The 21,583-nt window shown below is 34.2% G+C and overlaps 2 protein-coding genes and 3 non-coding genes across 5 annotated transcripts in view; 1 reads left to right on the top strand and 4 right to left on the bottom strand.

Annotated features, from left to right (window-relative positions):
• LOC137929898 (ATP-binding cassette sub-family C member 4-like) overlaps positions 1 to 1,534 on the top strand; it is a 24,147-nt gene extending 22,613 nt beyond the window's left edge. The window contains exons 27-29 of the mRNA XM_068773027.1: positions 102 to 340; positions 1,127 to 1,267; positions 1,499 to 1,534. Coding sequence (XP_068629128.1) covers positions 102 to 340; positions 1,127 to 1,267; positions 1,499 to 1,525 — 407 coding nt within the window. The 3' untranslated portion in view covers positions 1,526 to 1,534. The remainder of the gene's footprint in view (positions 1 to 101; positions 341 to 1,126; positions 1,268 to 1,498) is intronic.
• Positions 1,535 to 21,583, bottom strand: Sec5 (secretory 5). Its single transcript, XM_068772946.1, has 17 exons — positions 21,377 to 21,583; positions 21,134 to 21,286; positions 19,898 to 20,090; positions 19,526 to 19,637; positions 19,142 to 19,301; positions 17,878 to 18,092; positions 17,035 to 17,150; positions 16,826 to 16,962; positions 16,070 to 16,254; positions 14,840 to 15,025; positions 12,630 to 12,782; positions 11,949 to 12,143; positions 11,349 to 11,521; positions 9,014 to 9,245; positions 3,145 to 3,332; positions 2,065 to 2,124; positions 1,535 to 1,746 (listed from the first exon to the last, which is right to left on the bottom strand). The coding sequence occupies exons 1-17, from the start codon at positions 21,483 to 21,485 to the stop codon at positions 1,662 to 1,664; spliced, it is 2,652 nt and encodes an 883-aa protein (XP_068629047.1). The 5' UTR covers positions 21,486 to 21,583; the 3' UTR covers positions 1,535 to 1,661.
• LOC137929987 (U4 spliceosomal RNA) lies at positions 3,814 to 3,952 on the bottom strand. Its single transcript, XR_011108862.1, has one exon. It is a non-coding gene; the product is annotated as a U4 spliceosomal RNA (small nuclear RNA).
• On the bottom strand, positions 8,044 to 8,182 carry LOC137929986 (U4 spliceosomal RNA). Its single transcript, XR_011108861.1, has one exon. It is a non-coding gene; the product is annotated as a U4 spliceosomal RNA (small nuclear RNA).
• On the bottom strand, positions 13,269 to 13,407 carry LOC137929985 (U4 spliceosomal RNA). The gene has a single exon (XR_011108860.1). It is a non-coding gene; the product is annotated as a U4 spliceosomal RNA (small nuclear RNA).

Raw genomic sequence — 21,583 nt, 5'->3', positions numbered from 1 at the left:
TAGTGAGCTAGGGTCATCGGCGGGTCGTAAAGCATACGTGTTCAACAACCTATTGGTTTTTACGGATTTGAATATATTATTTATAGCAGTGAATATTTAAGGTGTTTTATACAAGCAAGTGTCGGAATGCGGATCCAACTTCAGCGTGGGCGAGCGACAGTTGGTATGTTTGGCGCGAGCGATCGTGAGAAACGAACGCGTGCTGGTCCTGGACGAGGCGACAGCCAACGTGGATGCACAAACAGACGCGCTCATACAGACCGCCATCCGCCTTCACTTTCGCTACTGCACCGTTCTCACCATCGCACACAGACTCAACACCGTCATAGACTCCGATAAAGTGAGCATTGTATGATTTCTGGTGATGTAGTTTCAACTAGCCCGGGGGACTTTGGCAGTTTCAACGAAATTGAGTTCGCAAACTTAGCAAAATTTACAGCACCGATCGTACTCCAGTTGAACTATAACGATGAAAAGAAGGTAGGAAACTGTACTCATGCGAATGTAGTGAGTGTACGTTTGGGATGCGAGTGTGGCCGATAAAATAATAAAGGCAGAAATTTTTTAAATAGAACTTAGAACTAATATTATAAAGATGCTACGAATTATTTAGAAACTAGTCCAAATTTTAAACATCACTTTGAGATCGGACTACCACTGCTGCCCAAATGGCATTTGCAGATTTTGCGGGGCACAGCGGGCCCCTAGTCTAAGACCTCTTTAAACGCAGTGAAGCTAGAAGACTTCTGAAGGAGCCTCGGCTCGGACCCAATCCGGTCAAATAATAGTCAGTAATATTATTGTATGACCGGATTGGAAGGCCGCCAAGCTCTTGATCGTTTCGGCGTTCGCTCCATGGAGTGATCCTGCCAGGGGTCAGGGGAAGTGACCCTGAAGGGTCTTCGCAAAGCGACCTCGGCTTAAGCTATCACTTATCAATAATATCCCATTAACATTCTAACACATGGGCGCCCGAGAAGGCTAAACTTCGAATTGCTAAGTTGTTATTGCTAGACTAATCTGGTCTGGTCATAAGGCATGGAAACCCAGTGATTTGAGGATCCAAATCATGAGCCGTAAAAAAGGAAACTCTCTCTTATAAAAATAAAGTTTTTCCTTCGTACAGATTTTAGTTTTGGACGCCGGTCGAATGATGGAGTATGACCACCCGCACATACTCCTCCAGAACAAAAAGGGTTACTTCCATAAAATGGTCGCGGAGACCGGGCCGGCTATGACCTCAATGTTACACAAATTAGCCAAGGAGGTAAGTTGTTAATTTGTCAATATGATTTACCATCCTAATCAAATTCATTATCATCGTGGACAAAATTTTACATATGACATGTTCAAAATTACCAAGAACAAATTTTATGAACTTACACCTACATAAAATACCTCACGCCATGCGAAACACGCGCAAAATAGCTAGTAGTTAATATTACCAGCTATCCGGCCGCCACGACAACTTTTAAAAATAACTTAAATTATTTTTCAGAGTTACAAGGATATGAAACAGGTGTAATCACAGTAAGACTGATTTATGTATTTCGCAATAATTTATTGTATAATAAATTTATTTTTAAAATAAATAACAATGAGTATGTGTTACAAGCTTAATTAATAAACTTAATATTTTCCATTAGATAATCATGTGTGCTTTATACAATCTCCATGTTGCAATTGAGACTTGCCAACTGTAGTTTCATCCTCTCCTTGAAACCTTTAATAATACTATCCATTCGTCTGAAAAGAAGGTAATGCATTATTAATTTAAAAATCAAAATGTTTTTATTTAAACAGGCATTTACATGCACGTTTAAAATGTCAATTATTTAAACATTTTACACAGGAAGCTACCACAGGCTCGGAATACCAATCTATTGAGAAGAGCCGGCCTGAAAATCAACACTTCCTTTTTAAATTTTTAAAATTACAATGTTTGATGTATTATGATATATTTTTAATATATCATAATACATCAAACATTGTAATTTTATGATGAATTATGATGTATTATGATAATTAGATCTATTTTTAAGAGAAACTTAAATATTTACTAACGTTTTATCTTCTTCATTCTCCAAAGGCGGAAGTCCAGCGAGAGCCTCTTTTAAATAATTCCTGAAAAAACAAACAATAATGTACTGTGACTGGATTTGCTTTACTGGTGTATAAGGTGTATACACCCAAACATAAATCACCCAAAAATTAAATGAAAAACTATAATTCGTTTTCTGTTGTGATTGTATAATATTGAATAAGAAAATTACTTATAATAAAATATCTGTTTACTACAGTGCTACCGAAACTGGAGCACAAGAAAAAACATTTAAATTTCTATTTACTAAATATAGCATTTTAAAGCAAATATATTACATTCTGCAGCGCTCATACTACTCACGATAATTTTTGGAGATACTACAAATGATTATTAATTTAATATTTATCGAGAACGATAGACATGCAATGCTCGTAAACGTTGCAAAATTCATTTGTTCAGCTTGAACGGATATTAAAAACCAAAAATTTAATTACCTACATTACTAACATCATTTGAAATTTAAAATACCGCGTGGAATTACAAAGGATATTTAATTAATAACTATTTAAGAAAATTAATTTCAATGCTCTAATCAGTACTGCCATTGTAATGCAATTTTTTATTATCGTTTATTTTACAGTACTAATAAATTATGACGTTCCGTGCCGCGGCAATTTTTGAAGATTATGTATACGACCCACAATTTAATATATTAAAAAAATCGATTAGGACATATACCTTACACTTTTTTAATACTGTAATGCTATATTTAACGGGAAAAGGATATAAATTTTAATATGCATTACGTACGCGCATACGTGATTTGAAGTTATCTATATTCGACCCTATAATTAATTTCTTAAGAATCCTTTGTTTTTTAATGACAACAGTGAATGGCCTGAACGGAAAGTGCAGCGGGGGTCGTATATGCCCAACGTGACATGGAATGTGTTATACAATGGGTTATGATAAGTAATCTTATCATATTTATTCTTACGATAATCCTATTTATAATATCACATGTTTTATGAGTAAAATAGAAAATACAGTATCTACGATTGTTGATTAATTGCAGTTGTGAGAGCGTTGCAATTACTTACTCTGCTTTTCTGGTAAGGTGTTCCGCCACAGCGACACGCAGCAAGGTGTACTCAAGTCTGGCCTGGAAGGCCGCTGCCCTATTAATAGTGGGCGGAGTACAGGCGGCCAACCGTGCCAACTCCTCACACACAGTTTCGCAGATATCGCGAACGTAGCGTGAAGATGCTGTGCCACAAACGCTGTCCACCTGCAAACGATACCAGCAACTTGTTTAGCTGACGAGTAGGTGCACTGAATACAGCAGAAGTTTCACTTTCAAATTCCCGCTGGCTCCGATGCATCCCCTGTAAATACATTTCTCCTTATTAGCCTAAGTTAAAGAATGAAATGATGATCATATAAGTCCTTTAGATTCCTAGTCCACTTTGAGAACTAAAGTTATAACAAAGAATCATAGAATAAGTGATCATATCCAGTACTATTTTAAGACAGCGTTAGCTTTGTGGTTAAAGAAAACAGCTTATAATTGTAAGTGTAGGTTTTTAACAGAATCTCACACTATAACATTGAAATTGCACACAAACCGCGAAGAAACACCGAGGTGACATTTTTAAGCGGACGACCGAACTTTCTTTTGTTAATTAGTATACAAGAATTAAAACCATTATTATTATGACATATTAAGTTAAGGAGATACGCATAACAACGAAATTCTAGAATCAAATATGGCCTAAACGGCCGTTCAAAAATTGCCATAGCGGTCGGTATTTCACGACCACAAGGCGGGGTATTGGTAAAGTTTTCAACTAGCAATAATCGCACCTCGGATTAACCTCATTGGTTACGATATTGCCTCTGCGCAAAGTTAATGAATTTTTTTCCTCGACACCCTATGTGTTATTCAAATACATAAACGATAGCGCGATGTAAAAATACACCAGCGCCATCTGTTGTGAACAATGTAAAATTTTTTTTGATAATAATTTAGGACGTAAAATAAAAACAATTAAGTACAATGCAACAAAAAATCATGAAATAAAAAAAATTCTCATATTTAAAATATTTCTTAAAACTGGCATATGTCACATGCTATAAAAGTTATTATCGGATAGACAAAATTACTTCCTTACATAATATAAACACGTTTTCAATGATTGTACGTGATTGCAGTTGCAAATCGCAAAATTACTATCATCTAAGAAAGTTAATGCAATGTACATCAATATAAATGATGAATGGCAAAATTGTACGTCTTGAAATGTACTAATTTAGAATTTGCGTGTTTTGTAATCGATTTTGTCTTCTTATCAGTTGAAGAGATGACTTCCATTCATATTTTAATCTTATATACTTCTAATGGTTATTAATAGGACTTCTTATTTTGGGAAAGCCATTACATCAACAAGTTTATAGAACTTTACCCCAGTCATAACCTATTACCTTTTACACATAATAAACAACAGAAAAAACACAGAAACAAAAAAAGGTTTATAGTTTTTATAAATAACGTCTAATGATATAAATACTAATGCGATAAAAAATATCTTTACAAAATTTAGTAGAGTGACAATACATGATTATGTATAAGCTGCAGTTTTAACTTTATCATTAATGTGTGTGCTTATAAGAGTTTTTTTTTTAAAAGCCACCTTTATTCCTCTGCGACAATTGGCAAAGATCTTTTAAATTGGTAGCATTAATTATCAATTCTACTTTTTAAATTTTTTCCTTACCACTAATTCCTTTTTTTTTTGCCTTTATGACTGGTTTCAAAGTATTATTTACTTATAATTTTTCCTAGTTCCTTATTGCTAAAAATAATTTATATAAATAAAAGTTGAAACATATATATTATTAGAAACTAATGGTAAAAGCCTACCAATACCTACCTAAGCAGTTTTTCGAAAAATATTTTGACTGGGAAAAATTTAAATTGTAGTGGAATATCTTTCGTAGTAATATTAATATGTAAATAGTTTTAACAGATTAATATAAACAAATTCTCGCCACGGTTCTATTAAAATCCTGATCTTTAAATTTGATTCAGATGAAGTTCGTAGTTTAATTAATATTAATAAAACTAAAGGCGGCTTAGGCACCGCGAGGCTCTCTTGCAAGGCCTTGAGGCCCCTCGTGGCTTATTGGCGGGTGTGGAAGGGGTGGGAGGGCAATCTTTCCCCGATGAGGCCCCGTCAGGCCTGTAGCGTGTAGCTATCAATGCATCTCAATGCAGACAACTGATCAGACTTATTGAAGAAACAGAAAAAAATTGTTTGAAATAATCAACAAAATCAGAGTTTGTTCATAAAGTCAACACCAAACTACACACATATTTAGCCAGTCATTTGAGAGAAATTGTCGATGTCATTTAGAAAATATAGAAAGTGATAGATAGTATTTATAGGGGCACGGAATTTTCGTATTTACGAAATAGATGCGAATAAATGCGAAATTTTACCATAAATGCGAATAAATGCGAAATGTTCCGTACTTTTTTGTATAATGTTTAAAAATTTATATGAAATATCTTGAGTTGCAACTCATGTAAATATGCCGACGGAACGAAAGCTTTCAAATCTCACTTGTCTGTTTCCTATTGTTAGAGTCGTGGATGTTGCATGCGATTAGTGTTTAATTGAAACGCTTTAGGCACGCAAATGCTTTATAAAAAAATTTTTTTCTTACCCCTAAAATGGGACGCCCTAAGAAAAATTTGACAGACAGAATACTAGAATTTTCGCAAGATGGATTGTATGTAGCCGATACAAATATCGTTATGTGCCAATATTGCAATATTCGTTTGGATAGTGATAAAAAAGATACACTGAAGAAACATGTTAAATCTGAAACACACTTAAATAACTTTTATTTCTGAGTTCTGTTCTAAAGGTATGAAATTGATCGATGATTTGGAAGGGACGAATTATCCAATTGCACATCTTTTATGGAGCAAATTGGAGGATTTAGAATCATCGCTTGAACGACAACATCAAGGATATTTTGATGAAAAGACGTCTTTATGTCTTAAAGACCATGAAGGAAATGATGAGTGCATGAAAAATATGTTAAAATTAGCAAGCGACAAAAGTTTAAGCAAACTTTCTAAACATATGAAATTAAATAAGACAAATGATGCTTTCTTTCACATTGCTCAATTGTTTTCCCCATCCGTGGCTGCAAGTCACCCACATTGAATATAAGTGTATTGCTAGAAAGATTTTCATAAATCCCTTTTTTTTCAAGGACTTCCTCAAAATGAACTGATTGATTGTTATTCGAATTTTCATTGGTTAATTCATCGGTCTATTAATGTAAATGAAACCCCCAATGTAAAGGACATATTTTTGGCTGGTAAATTTAACTTTCCGTCTTTTGCTGAAGCAGCATTACAGAGTATTTGGAGTCCAACCAACAGCGTGGACGCTGAACGCTTCTTTAGCATATAAAATATAATGTCGTCGTAACAGACCCAAGAACGACGCTCAAGGAGTCAAATGTTAAAATTTCTACAATGTTGTCTATCAATTAAATAAAAACTTTAAATCTTAAAACTTGTACTCAATTTTTTTATTTTGTTAAACTTTACTTCCATATTTAGTAATAAAGATAACAAATAAGTATGTTTGCTTATTAAAAAATCTAATTTATTAAATTTTTCGTATTTTAAATTATAAATGCGAAATTTATGCGAAATTTGCAAATTTTGAAAAATTTAAATGCGAAATTGGTGATTTTTTTTGCGAAAATTCCGTACCTCTAAGTATTTACTATAAATAGAGGTACGGAAATTTCGCAAAAAAAATCACCAATTTCGCATTTATATTTTTCAAAATTTAAAAATTTTGCATAAATTTCGCATTTATATTTTTGAAATTATAAAATTTGGGTAAATTAGGTATTTATTAAACAAAAATACTTGTTTAGTAATTTTATTACTAAATATTAAAGTAAAGTTTCACATTAAACAATTTTAATTAATTAAAAGATAACAAATCAAAAAATTTCAACATTTGACTCCTTAAGCGTCGTTCTTCGGTCCGTTACGACGACATTGTATATGCTGAAGAAGCGTTCAGCGTCCACGCTGTTGGTTGGACACCAAATACTTTGTAATTCTGCTTCAGCAAAGGACGGAAAGTTGCATTTGACAGCCAAAAATATGTCCCTGACATTGGGGTTTTCATTTATATTAATAGACCGAAGAATTAACCTATGAAAGTGCGCATACCTATCAATTAGCTCATTTTGAGGAAATCCTTGGATAAAAAGGAATTTTCGAAAAGCTTTCCAGCAATACGTTTATATTAATTTGTTTCATAACAGGTGAGCAATTGGATAACTTGTCCCTTCTAACTCATCAATCAATTTCATTATTTTTGGTTCAGAACTCAGAATTCAATGTATCTTTTTTGTCACCATCCAAACGAATGTTACAATATTGGCACATCACAATGTTTGTGTCGGACACATACACACATCTTTCTTAAATTCTAGTATTCTATCTGTCAAATCTTTCTTAGGGCGTCCCATTTTAAAAGCAAGAAAAAAAATATTTTTGTAAAACACTTGCGTGCCCAAAATGTTACAAATGAACACTGCTCGAGTGCCCGCATGCAACGTCCCCGACTCTAGCGATAGGCAACGAACAAGTAAAACTCGAAAGCTTTCGTTCTGTCGAGTCAGTTCGTGTCCAAAAAGTGCGTCGACCGTTTCGTCCGAAACGAACTTCACTCAAGTTCAGTTGACGCGAGTCGCGACTCAGGCGATACGATATTAATTTAATAATCCATCATACGAACACTACCATATATTTCGCATTTATTCGCATTTATGTGTAATTTTCGCATATATTCGCATCTATTTCGTAAATACGAAATTTCCGTACCCCTAACTATAAACTTCCAGATTGACAAACAAACAACATAGTAAAAAATGATTACTATATTAATAATATTGTGGCCTAAACGGCCGTTCAAAAATTGCCATAGCGGTCGGTATTTCACGACCACAAGGCGGGGTATTGGTAAAGTTTTCAACTAGCAATAATCGCACCTCGGATTAACCTCATTGGTTACGATATTGCCTCTGCGCAAAGTTAGAGAAAAATACACGCGGCTGACTATATCACTCTCCCCGAGTAAACTTACGATAGCGTGATTTAGTTTTAACACTTGCGCCATCTATGGGCGTAAACAGAAAACTAAATTATTACGAGTTTTTTCAGTACCAATAAACCACCTATAATTTTTCTATAAAAAATTACCTTAAGACATATTTTACACGCAACATTCATAAAAATCAGGATAATTAAGCTCTGATACAGTCAAGGAAGATATACTATACTCAAATACTCATTTGGTACAATATTAAATAATTCTATTTCTTATAATCTTATAAATAATATATCTTATAAAAGCAAAATAATAATGTTATGTGTCCTATAGAGCTTAGGAAAGCACAGCGAGGTGGGGTCTAGGAAAAAAGAGAAAAGATAAGCAGCACAACAAAAGAGCTCGACCCTCGCGGTGACGAGGGTTGACTATGAAATGATGGAACAGAGCTGCTGGATATAACCCCGCCTCGCCGCGCGCTTATGGCAGGCGCGGTACGCACGTTTCAGTAACACTACAGCCACCTCCTGCAGTACGTGCGCGGTATATATTATAATAATTTACCCGTTACATTAATTAAGATGATTTCTAACCCAGTTATCCGGAAATTAATCTATTCTCAAGAAATTATTGAATCAAGAAAGTCTTGGCAATCGTGGACATGTCAATCTCTTTGCACAAAAATCTCAGACGATTAAAATCTCAAACACTAGCACGACAACTACAGTAAATTTTGGATTTTAAAGTTGTACATGACATTTTTCTTAGAATAAATGTATTAACATAAAAAAAAATATTGTTTACACAGTGTACAAACCTCTGCATGTACAGCAATCAGATTGTTTATAATCTCATACACATAAGGTCTTGCGTCGTCGACCAATGCATCAGGGTCAGTGTGATGGCGGCCCATGTACATGCTGGGCTCTATGGTGCCCACAAGTGGGTCGCCCTTATGCTCCAAATATGTCTCCGCGATGCTCGACTCCAACTTACTTAACTCGTCTTTCGTTGTTTGTATAGCTTGCGTAGGTTTAGGAATTCCATAACTGTAATTAAAAAGAAAAAAATTACGATTTATTAATACAGTACATAATAAAATATACCATTTATGATAGTTTTATTAAAATAATTCTATTATAAAATGATGCATGCTTTCTAAAACTTTTTAATACTAGTTTTGGACAAGGCTACTACATGGCCAACATCCACAGAGACAACAAATCATCAAGAGAAGACGATCCATCGCGCATCGATTAAACACCCATCATGCAACAAGATACACTGAATGCCCAAGACATCGAGGAAGAAGATCAACGTCGACAACGAACATCGACGGAACAACAAACCATCAAGACCATCCACAAGTCGACATCCATCGCAAAATCAGCTCCGATCGCGAAGCAGACGCACACTCTGTCCGCGACCAGCGCTACCGCCTAGAGCTCTACCCGCCGACTTTTCGCCAGCCAGCCGACCGTTCGTTCGCGCACCGCACCGCAACCCTCGTTCCACACCTGCGCCCTCCCGGAAGAGCGGCAATTGAGGGTAGTCGCTCGAGGCCTTACTCTCGAAATTTCAACGGACGAGGTAATGTCTGATCTAAAATCACAAGGCATCCCTGCCTTATCAGCAAAGCGTATGACGAGCGCTCGCACCCGGAAAAAAAATTTTGCTGGTGCTACTCGCCATCGAGCACACGTCAGAGGGTAAGCAGATCTTCGATATTAAGAAGATTTGCGCCCTCTCAGGAATTTCATTTGAGGACCCTCATAAGAAGGGCTTGATCGGGCAGTGTCATCGCACCTCGCCCTCTTCCCCCTCCCTCGCCCCCGCCCGCCTCCGCGTAGGCAAGATTCCTCAACCCCGCACGGGTAGCGGCATCCCCTTAGCCCGCGGTAGCGCCTTCAGCGCTCCCATCTAAGGTTGCCCCAAAACCGCAGCCCAAACCAGTCGAGCCCTCCGCAGGACTCGCAGACTTCACGGAGGACTTAGCCTCCCTAACCGCGTGTTTATCCTCTTTTTCGCTGCGAAATATCGCGCCGCCAAAGAAGGCCGCAAAGCTATTGGTGCTCGCCGAATACGAGCACCTTGTCAGAGCAATCTAAGAGAGCTTTCCCTAAAAGCCCTCTCCCCCTACACACCGGGCTTAGCCCGCGCCCCGTGAGCGTCCTCATGCAACTTATAGGCGCCCCACCACCTTTTACTTTCTAGTTTTAAATCTAGTTCACATACCCTTCCGCTCCGTGTACTCAGTACCGATGAAGTTCTAAAAGCCTTAGGGCTAACAGCATTGACAACTCCAGAAAAATACAATACATGGCGGAAGTAGTACAATGTTTTCATTAGAAACTAACTAACTTACAATATTATAATTTACATTAAGACTGTTAAACTATTTTCGAAACTTTTTCTATAATCAGGTTATACTTGTAAAGGAATTAAATTTTTAAAAAGCTTTTGGATTTATTCGTAATTATTCTATATAAAGTAATCAGAGACATTTTCCATTTATTTTTTAATTGATATGCGACAGGCCAGTAAAAAGCTTACTCAGAGTCCTAATTTTGAAAATTCTTTTTCTTACTACATTATCATTTCGCTATATTTCATTTCTTAAACAATTTACTTTTGAATAAGCATTATCATACAACAGATTCGTCGAAAGCAAATAAGTTATACATTCACCCATTTAACCAATCACCCTATATACTAAAAGCTTTGTTAAAAAGTTGCATTAAAAAGAAATTTTAGACAGTATATTCTACAAAGTGCAAATAGTATATCTGGTTCACCCGTCCCGTAATGCCTGGGCAAGTCAACCTGGAAAGTGTCTCGGAAAAACAGAGCAGAGACGATCCACGCTGTTTTGTTTTGTATGACCGGACAGAATCAGAACGCAGATGTTCACGATGCCGGCCTAATTATGTTTGGGCGCATAAGTTATTTTGTGACCTGGACCACACTGCTACCCTGACGCTATTTGTTACGATAAAAGTATATTGCATTAAGATTTTAAAACAAGCTTTGTTTGATTTCTAGTCTTGTTCTCGTCTAGAAGCACAAAACAATAACCAACAAAATCCTACAACAAATATTGATTGCAATATCTGCACTTCGTTATGAAAATAAGGGTATGACTAGGAACGTACTCGTCGAATGCTGTGACGATATTAGCAAGGCTGGCGCGTCGCGTGTACTGCGCGTTGGCGCCAGCAATGAGCAGACGCTGTTGCCAGCTGCGACCGCCCTCCTCGCAACCCTCGCCCAGCGTCTCGTCCAACCTCTGGTCCAGCGCCACCGATAGACTCGTATTATTAAAATCCTTAAAAAAAATTCAAATTATTGGATAAGCTGGACGATTTTCGATGGCGAGCACGAGCCGATAGACGAGGCGTGAGTAGAAGCCCCCCACTAGACGGACTGACGACATAGCAATGTTGCGTGAAGTCGGATGCAGCAAAAGACCTTGTAATGTTCGTTTATCGCCAGATGTGATGATCTCTTCGAAATCACTATACCATTCCTTAGGTACTTGTGAGGAGAATATGAGAAGTATCAGTCATTCATAAAAAACAAATCCTCTGGTTCTTTAAGGTTTAAAATTTGGCGTAAGTTTTTTGTCATGTTATAAATTACCAAAAGTAGTTTTTATGGAATATATAGGCAGGGCGGGCCACGCGAAGCGGGCTGGTGACAGCTTGTTACATACACTTTTAGACGACAAAAAGAATGATCATTTGGTAACAAACCTGATCATCATGATGCAGCGCCAAGTCCTGTAGTACGGTGACAAAAGCGAGCAATATCTGCTGCGTGTGTCGCTGCAATATCGCCAGGGGCTCGCTGCCCTCGCTTAGCAGCGGTGACTCGCGGCGACCGCTTTTCAGCACGCACTTATGAATAGCTGACAACGCCTCCTTAACGTAAGTCTCTAGCAAGTGTGGCTGAAATGAAAATAAACCTACATGTAACTTCATGCATAACCATTTTAGATAACAGTACAAAATAAATTATAAATTTCTAATACGAAGTACAATGAGAAAATTAATGAAAAGCATTCTCTACCAGTTAACCATTTAAAAAACAGGTACAAATACAAATCTGACAAAAATAATATTAGGTATATTACCAGCATACATAATCAGCGACTTAGGCTATCACTTGGTTTCTTTCTCATATATTATATTTATTTCTTAGGTATGCAATAAAAATATTTAACAGAATTCTAGTCAAAATTGGTATATACTAATACGAAATGTGCAAAATCAAATTACATAATGTTCTCAAGATTTCTATTAAGTTTGTTCATTCATGTTAACTACATTCACTACTCTATTTAACTGAGAAATGAATAGAAAGGATAAATAATATCTACGATATAACTATTTTAGCTACCTATTATTTTAATAAAAAAAATAATTTAATTTTACCAGATTGGTAATAGCACCATAATCCGAGAATTCCTCAATTTTCCAAGTCTCCTTGTCAGAGAGGCCTTTGACACGTTTATGTGCGCGTTGTAAGAACACCGTCATCCCATGCACACGGTAATCGAATATCACTTTCTCGACTATACTTAAAGGCTGGAAACAAATTAGCAATTACAATTAAATCATTGAAAATAAAAATGAATTAATCAAGGTATAAACAACCAAGATTGTTAAATTCCAAATTACAATATAATAAATTAAATAAAATAAAATAAAAATATATACCACAACATAATTTGTGTCTGATTTTGTCATTTGAAGTAAATATAAAATGTCACGGAAACTTAATTTCAAGTCATATCCACATTAAACTTTCATAAAACTCCTTAGAGAAACCTCACAAGTAAATATTCATAAGTAAACAGGCCAATCGTTTTTAAATCAAAGATTAACATAACAATTGAATATTACTAATAAAAAATATATATTTTATTAATATAATTTGCATATATATTTATTTATAATAATAAACTATTATAAATAAATTGACTATTAACAATTTACTTGACAATATTTATTAACACAAAATAATATTATACTTAAATTTATTATATTTCTAATAACTCTTAGTATTTTGTGGCCTAAACGGCCGTTCAAAAATTGCCATAGCGGTCGGTATTTCACGACCACAAGGCGGGGTATTGGTAAAGTTTTCAACTAGCAATAATCGCACCTCGGATTAACCTCATTGGTTACGATATTGCCTCTGCGCAAAGTTAGAGAAAAATACACGCGGCTGACTATATCACTCTCCCAGAGTAAACTTACGATAGCGTGATTCAAAAGTAGGGTAGCGCCATCTATCGTCAAAAGGATACACCAATACCAAAGGTGCATGTCAGATGTCACTATCTTTCGGTTACAATATTTTAATTATTTAAATTCGATTTACATATTTATGCAAGGATATTAAATGTTTATCCTATGAATATTATATTCATAGGATAAATATTTAATATTATATTTTTTATTTATGATTTTAAAAATACACCCATACCACATATATTATAAGAAAGTTGGCAGTGTTATATTGTTCTTGAATTTAATTATTGTTTCACGATAAATAATATTGCGATATAATTATAATAATGAAATCTCGTTATGATAGTAATAAATATTTACATACAAATATTTCTTAACAAAATATTGCGTGCATTACCGGCCGTAATTGAAAAATCGTTCACAATATATAGATAAATGTAAAACTTTAGACTACTTTACAGTTAAATGACAATCAAAATGAATTAGTTCTAATTATTAAAAATTGAGCCACCAAATTTAGATAAGTCACGTAAGGTTTGCCATTAGAAGGCGACATTTGTGCCCGGCTAACGGAAAATGCCAAGTATGTCTAATTAATAGACTTTTTTTGGTAGTTATTAGGTAATACCTTATTTAATAATTTTATGGTAATTGCAGAAAAGTAACTGCATATCACACAACGTAAAATATCGTAATACATAATACAACAAAAATTAGTGAATTTAAATCTATAACATAAATTTATAAATCTGTTGTATTATTTTAAAAAAAAATTGCTTTGAGTATATATAGAAAGTTCATTGAGAACTTAAACAGTAGCTAATGCATTAATAATTTTTTTTGTTTTTTTTTGTATGATTATGATATTAGTAGAAAAAAAACAAAGTTCACATAAGTACTTATTTCTGTATTCTCTTTGGAATATATTAATATAATACAATTTTGTTTCTACTTTAAACTTAAATTTACATTATAATTAGAAAGACACTGGTTTTAGTAAATAGTACGGAATTCCAAGGTCTCAAAGAGTTTATACTAATATTTATAAATATAAAAATTAATAACACATGACGTACAGCGTGGTTTTATTTAGCTTTAAAAAAAATTAATTTATTTTGCGATATTGGTGTATCAATATCCGGTTGTTCGACGTGAACGTGTCTCGGTAGTCTGCAGGGGATGTTCCACTATACTACTCCACACTACTACCATATAGACCTGGTACCCCTTAATCAATGTGTAATGGAAAAATAAAATTTTCTATCATATCTAGTAATAAGTCAGGCGAGGCATTTAAATAAATGGACAATAGTCGGTAACGACTGTACTGAACCATTCGCAGTTAGGCAGTAGGAGTAGTAAGCATCAAATAGAAGTTACAATATCACCTGCGATGGAAGATCAAGCTTGAGCAGGGAGTCATAGGCGTCGCGCAAGTGCCTCAAGTTGGCGGCAAGTCGCGTACGCATTTGTTCGGCGCCCGCGCCCCCTGGAGCTCCGCTCCCGCCGCCGCTGCAAATCAGGCAGCCGCGCATTTGGTCCGAGAAAGACTCCACCATCGCTATTATCATCTCCTGAAATTTATAACCCGATATTCAGTAAATTAATGAGCTAGTTAGAAAATTTTATTCTTTTTATGTATAAAACTTAATCTATTAACACTCATACAGCAGATTCGCGTCTTATCTCCACAGTGATTGTTGAATGGTTTATAAATTTTGAAATAATATATTTCAGGCAATGTTTTATAATGTGGTTTCAAAATATAATAATAAATAATGATTTGACCAATGTGATAATTTATGCAAATTCAAAAACTTTAAATTTGAAACTTTTAAACAACACATAGTAATAGTTATAATTAGTAGATTTTAGTACATGTACTTAAGTGCCTGTGTCGCGAATAGAACCATGCACTTATTTTAAAATATTACTAAGTTTGATATTTGAAATAAAAGTTTCTGACTACTTAAAAATTTCGCTATGTTAAAAATTGTAAGCCCTATCCAAAAGTTCATGGTTTCAAAAATAATATATTACGTAATTATATTATGGTAAGAAAAACGTTTTTAAAATTCAGATTTCCTTATTAAAATATATCTAATAATTAATAAATAAACTAATATTTCTTATTAAAATTAATTATAGTATACTAGCTGTCCCTGCAAACTTTGTACTGCCAGAATAGATTTTCCGGTCGCTTTCCAAAAAATAAAATTAATTTGATATATACTAAAATATTTACTTTATACAGTTGATTGGAAATAAGTATAAAAGCTTCAAAGCTTATTCATTTCTTCATATTATCATCTAGATCTAGAATAATTTATAGTGACCACTTGTGTACGTCATGAGAAGAGGTGCGAGGAGTAACCCATTTGGATAGAAATTTAAATCAAATTAAACTCCTGTATTATAGCATCCTTAAGGTTTTTGAGTTGCGATCACCAACCAACAAGTGTATCATATGACGTCGACGCACAGAATTGACGGATTATTAAGGTCATAGAAACAAACTAGATGCTGGCCGATGAGCCCATTGACGCCCGTGTTTTACATTCACACCTTTAAAGCTTTTACACCTATAACCGCTGTTATTCGTAAGTCAAGGCTGGTACTTTGAGATCGCTGTGGCGCTGCGGGGCGGAGGGCTGTCCGGCCAGCTCGCCCGCGAAGTAGCGTCGCGCCAGCGGCCACAGCGCGTGCAGTTCCGAGGCCAGCGCGCCGCATGCCGCCCCGCACCATGCGGCACGAGTGGCGCTCCACGAACCCTCGCATTCGCTCTCACGAAACTTACGGCGCCCTGAAGTTATTAATAAAAAATAGTTATCAATTTTTATTTAATTTATACATATATAAGTTTTTTGGGCCAACTTTAACTGCTGTTGTTTGTCATCAAATGGTATAGGCTGATGGCAATATTTTTTTTTCGAAGAAGCAAATAAATAATATAAATACTAGAAACAAAGAATTCGTCTACATAGCAAATCTTTCTTTTGACAATATATACACTTTCACAATAAGATACCAGATTATGCTCGGAAAGCATTCACCAGTAACTGTATATTAATAACATTGTAGCAATCTCACTCTTGGAACACAAGCCTACATAGTCCCTTTGCCTTAAAATGCATTATCAAGCCTAATTCCTAATTAGAAAGTCAATCTCACAGTGACCAGTTGAGGGCATACTTTTGACTAATTGACTAATTAGAAACAAAGACGCAATATTCTCATATTGCGTCTTTGTTTCTAATTAGTAGACAACGGTATATTAAAAATACACGGATAAAATTATTTGTTACACATTGCCAAGTAAAATACGAATTGTTGATACTGAATGTCATATAAATATAAATAATTTTAAAAGTTACCTTTCTCATTAGACTCTTGTTCTTCTTTCTGTTTGAAGTGATCTTTCACCTTATTCATAAGATTCATTAAGTATTCCTTTCTGCTTAATATTGCCGTCCATGCAGCATCTCCATCCCAATTCAGGCTAATCAGCAGTCTGGAAATTATTTAACATAAAGATTAGACAAAATTAAAGAAACAATCTAAATTGTATCTTCAAGTTCATTACCTGATATATTTTGTTTGCTCTTGAACATTTATTGGCATTGTTTTCATTCTGTTATACAAATTCTCTTTTAATTCTTCAATTTTTTTATCAATTTCATCCAAGATTTTTTGAAAAAGCTGCAATTATTACCATGTATATATTGATGTGTTTGGAGAACATATGTTTTTTAATGGAGTTATTAGTAGGCAATTATCAAAAGGAACTATTTTTATTGCAAATAAGCAGGCAAAGTTTGTCATCACATGTATACAGGCTTGCGCAAATGTGGGATGACAAATCTGTTACCCTTCCCAAATTGCCCTGATAAAATCCATAATAAATTTCTAAGATACTTTGTATAAAAAATAGTTTAATCTTTAAAGGGGTGAATATGTGGCTCATTTATCAATAAGGTTTTGCACCTATTTCCAATACCCTGTTCAAAAAAAATTACAATCTATAATGCAGCTTGCTTTTGCAATGTCGGTATATATTCGTAATGGCCTGTATGGGTGTGTATGTGTGGCATAAATCTTGAAAATCTAAGTTATTCACAATTATATGTTACCTGTTCCCATATTGAAAAAGGATCAACACTGTTTATTTATGCACTAAAACTAACACTATTATATATCAAAAACATCGCCATATACAATGTTTTTTAAGTTCTGCCTTGCATTGCTACCTAAGAGACATTTACAAAATCCGCGGGTGCGCGGAAACAGGGCGCTGAGGGCCTAAATCCTTTTTTAAGGAACCCCAACCTTGAGGGTCTAATGTCTGATTTGATTAGCTAGTGACACTATGAAACATTTAACTTAGTTTTCGTAAAATAAATTGCCGTTTTAATTTAAAAAAAATTACCTTAACATCAGTATTACCAAACAGGTTTTTAGCTCGCGTATAATCATTTACAACTAAATCATACTCCTTCTTTTTGATATTCTTGTCTATGGACGAAGGAAGCTGAAATAAAAACTTGTGACGTGTAAGCAGAGACAGCGCTTCTCGAGTCTTGTCTGCATTCTCCTTACGTGATAATATCTCCGAAAATAATGAATCTGCCAGTGATATTGATTCTGAAAAATGTATGATATTTTTTTAAGTGGTACGCTGTATTTATGTGATGTATAGGTTGAATATAGATGTAAATGCTTTAAAGGGTAACTCATTTTTTGTCAATTAATTTATAGTACACAGTCAAAAGAAATCGCAGCAGAAAATTTTAATACAAAATGATAATAATGTAAGAAATTTTTTTTGAACTTTAAATACTATCCGTTAGAATTAATTATTGTTTACTAAATTTTTTTGTGTAGCTCACAGAGACATGTATGTATAAGATAGACGTGATTGGCCTGTTGCATACCAATGCCAAAAAAATAATTAATGTAACATATTTCAAAATGATCACTTTATCTTGTTTAAATGAATGCAAAGAAAATTTTACATAAAATACGTGAAAGCCTTAAAGCGTCATCCAGATAAATGAACTATGCATTTTCCTCTTTAAAAATTTTACTTGTAACTATATATAAAAACAATCACCATGTTCAGAGTATGCTGTAATACTAACCAAAACATATAATGTATAAAATTTCATATATATCGATAATTCTAACTTTGACAATATTTTTAAAATATTTATTGGATATTTGAATAATGGACATGATAAAACTATTGGCAGAAGAAAGATCTCTTTTTTTTTTAATTTTTGATGGCATATAAAATACCTAATTACCATTTGGAACAATGTACTCTATGTTTGTATTTTCCTAATTTTGTGCAGTAAATATAGAATTATTAATTGCTTTATAATAACAGCATCCTTTAAAAAAAATTTTTTTAGTAGCATGATATATGTTTTATATAATTATGTTGTAACTTGAAGATATCGGCAAAGAGATATTTTAATATTGAAGAAATGTGCAGTCAAGTTTCTAAAACTTAAATAAATGTATTAAATAATAACCTCATACTCAATACTCATCTCATACACAATAATAATATGTAAGCTTTTCTCATTAAACCTTAATACTTAATTAGCAAAACATTATATATTTATTGTTAAACTTAACCAAATATTGAATATAAAATTTAATAATACATATTAATTTACACTAAAAACCTTCTATAGCAGATTGCAAGCTTGGTAGTGGTTCTCTTCCATTCTTCCGCTGATCTTCTTCATACATGTTCTTCAGAAGCACAAGTCGATCCAGTTGGTCCATCACAGCCCCAGTATTAGCTTTGAGGAAGCTCAACTGTCCTTCTTTCTGTCCTTCTACCTGGAAATGACATATTACAAGGTGTAATGGTATTTATACTAATTTATTTTATTATTTAAAATGTATGGATGACAGATAGAACAGGAAATTTATATATGAAAAACCAAAGAAATATGTACATGCAAACACGAAACAGCAATCCTTATTCAAAATCTATTGTAACTCTATGGGGGATGCCTATGTCCAGCAGTCAATATCTTGAAAATGGCTTTAAATACCCTTACCTTTCTTTGTAAAAAAATCATGCCAGCTTTTAAATCTTCATAAGATGTATTGCTATGGTGTTCCAAAAGATACCAGCCAGGGTGGAAGTTCTCATCTGACAACTTTCCAGAACTATAAAAATTGTCAACATATTTAAACCTCTTAAGAAAATGAAGAAATAGTAAGTTTATACTTCAATTTAATTATATGAAATAAAAATTATGTTATGAAAACAATGACAAAAATATGTTTAATAATCCACCTGACATAACCATCACTGTGAACCATGTATTTATACCAATAATGATAACGCTTAACTAGACAAGATAGGTTTAATTAATAATAAGAGCTAAGTTTTATGATTAATTATTTGACAAGTCATGAATATTCACCCATCAGGAAACAATTCATGTAGCACCTCCTCAGGAAATTTGCTATCATCACCTTCAGTTGATAAACCTAAAGGATCAGGAGGTGTATATGCAGTAGGTGACATGGGACGCCGGCCCCATGGAAGAGATGGTGGAGCTGCTTCTTCAACCCATACGGCACTTTCTTTCATTGGTCCAACCGATTCATGGTATCCTGAAAAAATATTTAATCAACTGTATAATAATATAAAGCATATTAACCACTTAAATTCATATTGTTTGTGATTGTACTCAAAGAAGACTAAAACATTTTTAAAACTTTGTTAGAACTTAGGATATCTTCTCAATAATAATAAATTTTTTTTCTCCTTTGCTGTGACTACTTCTTTACCATTCACAATACTGTAATCTACTTAGATAAGTAAAGCTTTTGTTTTGGTGATAAATAGTAAATAAACATACAAATATTGTTTTATACTAACTAAAATTTACTTATGCACTAAGTAAAATTTCATACATCAATGCATTATGTTACAAAATTCAATCTGTCATTTTGTACACAATGCATTGATGTACAAAAAATTAAACTATAGTATGTAAAAAGAAGGATATCTATTTGCAGCGGTGGACATCTTATGGTTGAAATGATAATGATACTTAAAACTTGGTCAATACTATTATGATTTCACATAAGTAAATATTCCTCCTCCTTAAGATATTTACCTACCTAGCTACTGAGGGTCATGACGCTTTTTGGAAAGTTTTTTATGTGCTATAACTATACCATGTGTGTGCAGACAGATAGTGTGGTATCGAGAATAGTTTGGACCTACTCAGACCAACACATCTGACAATGGCCTTATCTATTTAATGGAATCAGGCGTTATTTTGCAGAAGTCCATCCTAAGTAAGAAAAGGACCAATATTTAGCCACTTCCGCACATGCAATGGCAGTTGTGCAACAAAGTGCACTGCCCGCCAGCCCGCTGATAAATGTGCATGCGACAAACAATGCAAATTACACAACTGCCACCTTTAAATCACTCAAAACGTGTTTCACCACTCCATGGGGCATCTTCAGGAGTTATGTTACACCAATTAGTGCCAAACACAGAGTGGCCTTATCGTTCCCACCCATCCACACCTTTCCAATGATCAAAGTTTTTTCTAAGTTGTCGCCATTTTTCCTGGCTATGTGACTGACAAATGGATGGTGAAAGTAAAGATTAAGATTAAAAATTTTTATAAAATACACACCTCTAAACTGTACAGTGGAAGTGCCTTCACCACCAGACTTTGTGGTGGCTATGATATCACCTCTGCCTTTGCATGGTCCTGATCGAGCTACTATCTTGTTTTTACTCTTCCATTCAGCTGATAAAAGGCAGTCACATCCGCATATTTTAAGCCCTTATAAATTATAAACATGTTTTAACCATTTATACATAAAAGCGTAATATGTGAAACATGTATAATGGTGTAAATTAGAAAAATTTGTACCGATTAAATCTGTAGCACTAATGCCTAGAAACTCCCCTCGAATTGTGACTCTAGTACCAGGCGGACCTTCTTTTGGTGAAATGCCAGTGACAACGGGAGGTGGCCCCATAACTAATTAGGTAAACAAAATTCAATAAAATTGATTAAAACTTTTTAATTTATTATCAAGAAATTTAAAACTGTTTAATAAACAAGAAGCAAACGTCT

This window comes from Battus philenor, unplaced genomic scaffold (genome assembly GCF_028537555.1).
Source record: "Battus philenor isolate CCGP_79_NKW_IND1 unplaced genomic scaffold, ilBatPhil1.0.hap1 SCAF_5, whole genome shotgun sequence".
Lineage (NCBI taxonomy): Eukaryota > Metazoa > Arthropoda > Insecta > Lepidoptera > Papilionidae > Battus > Battus philenor.
Note: the sequence above shows the minus strand (reverse complement) of the source record. Positions and strands in the feature narration are given on the sequence as shown.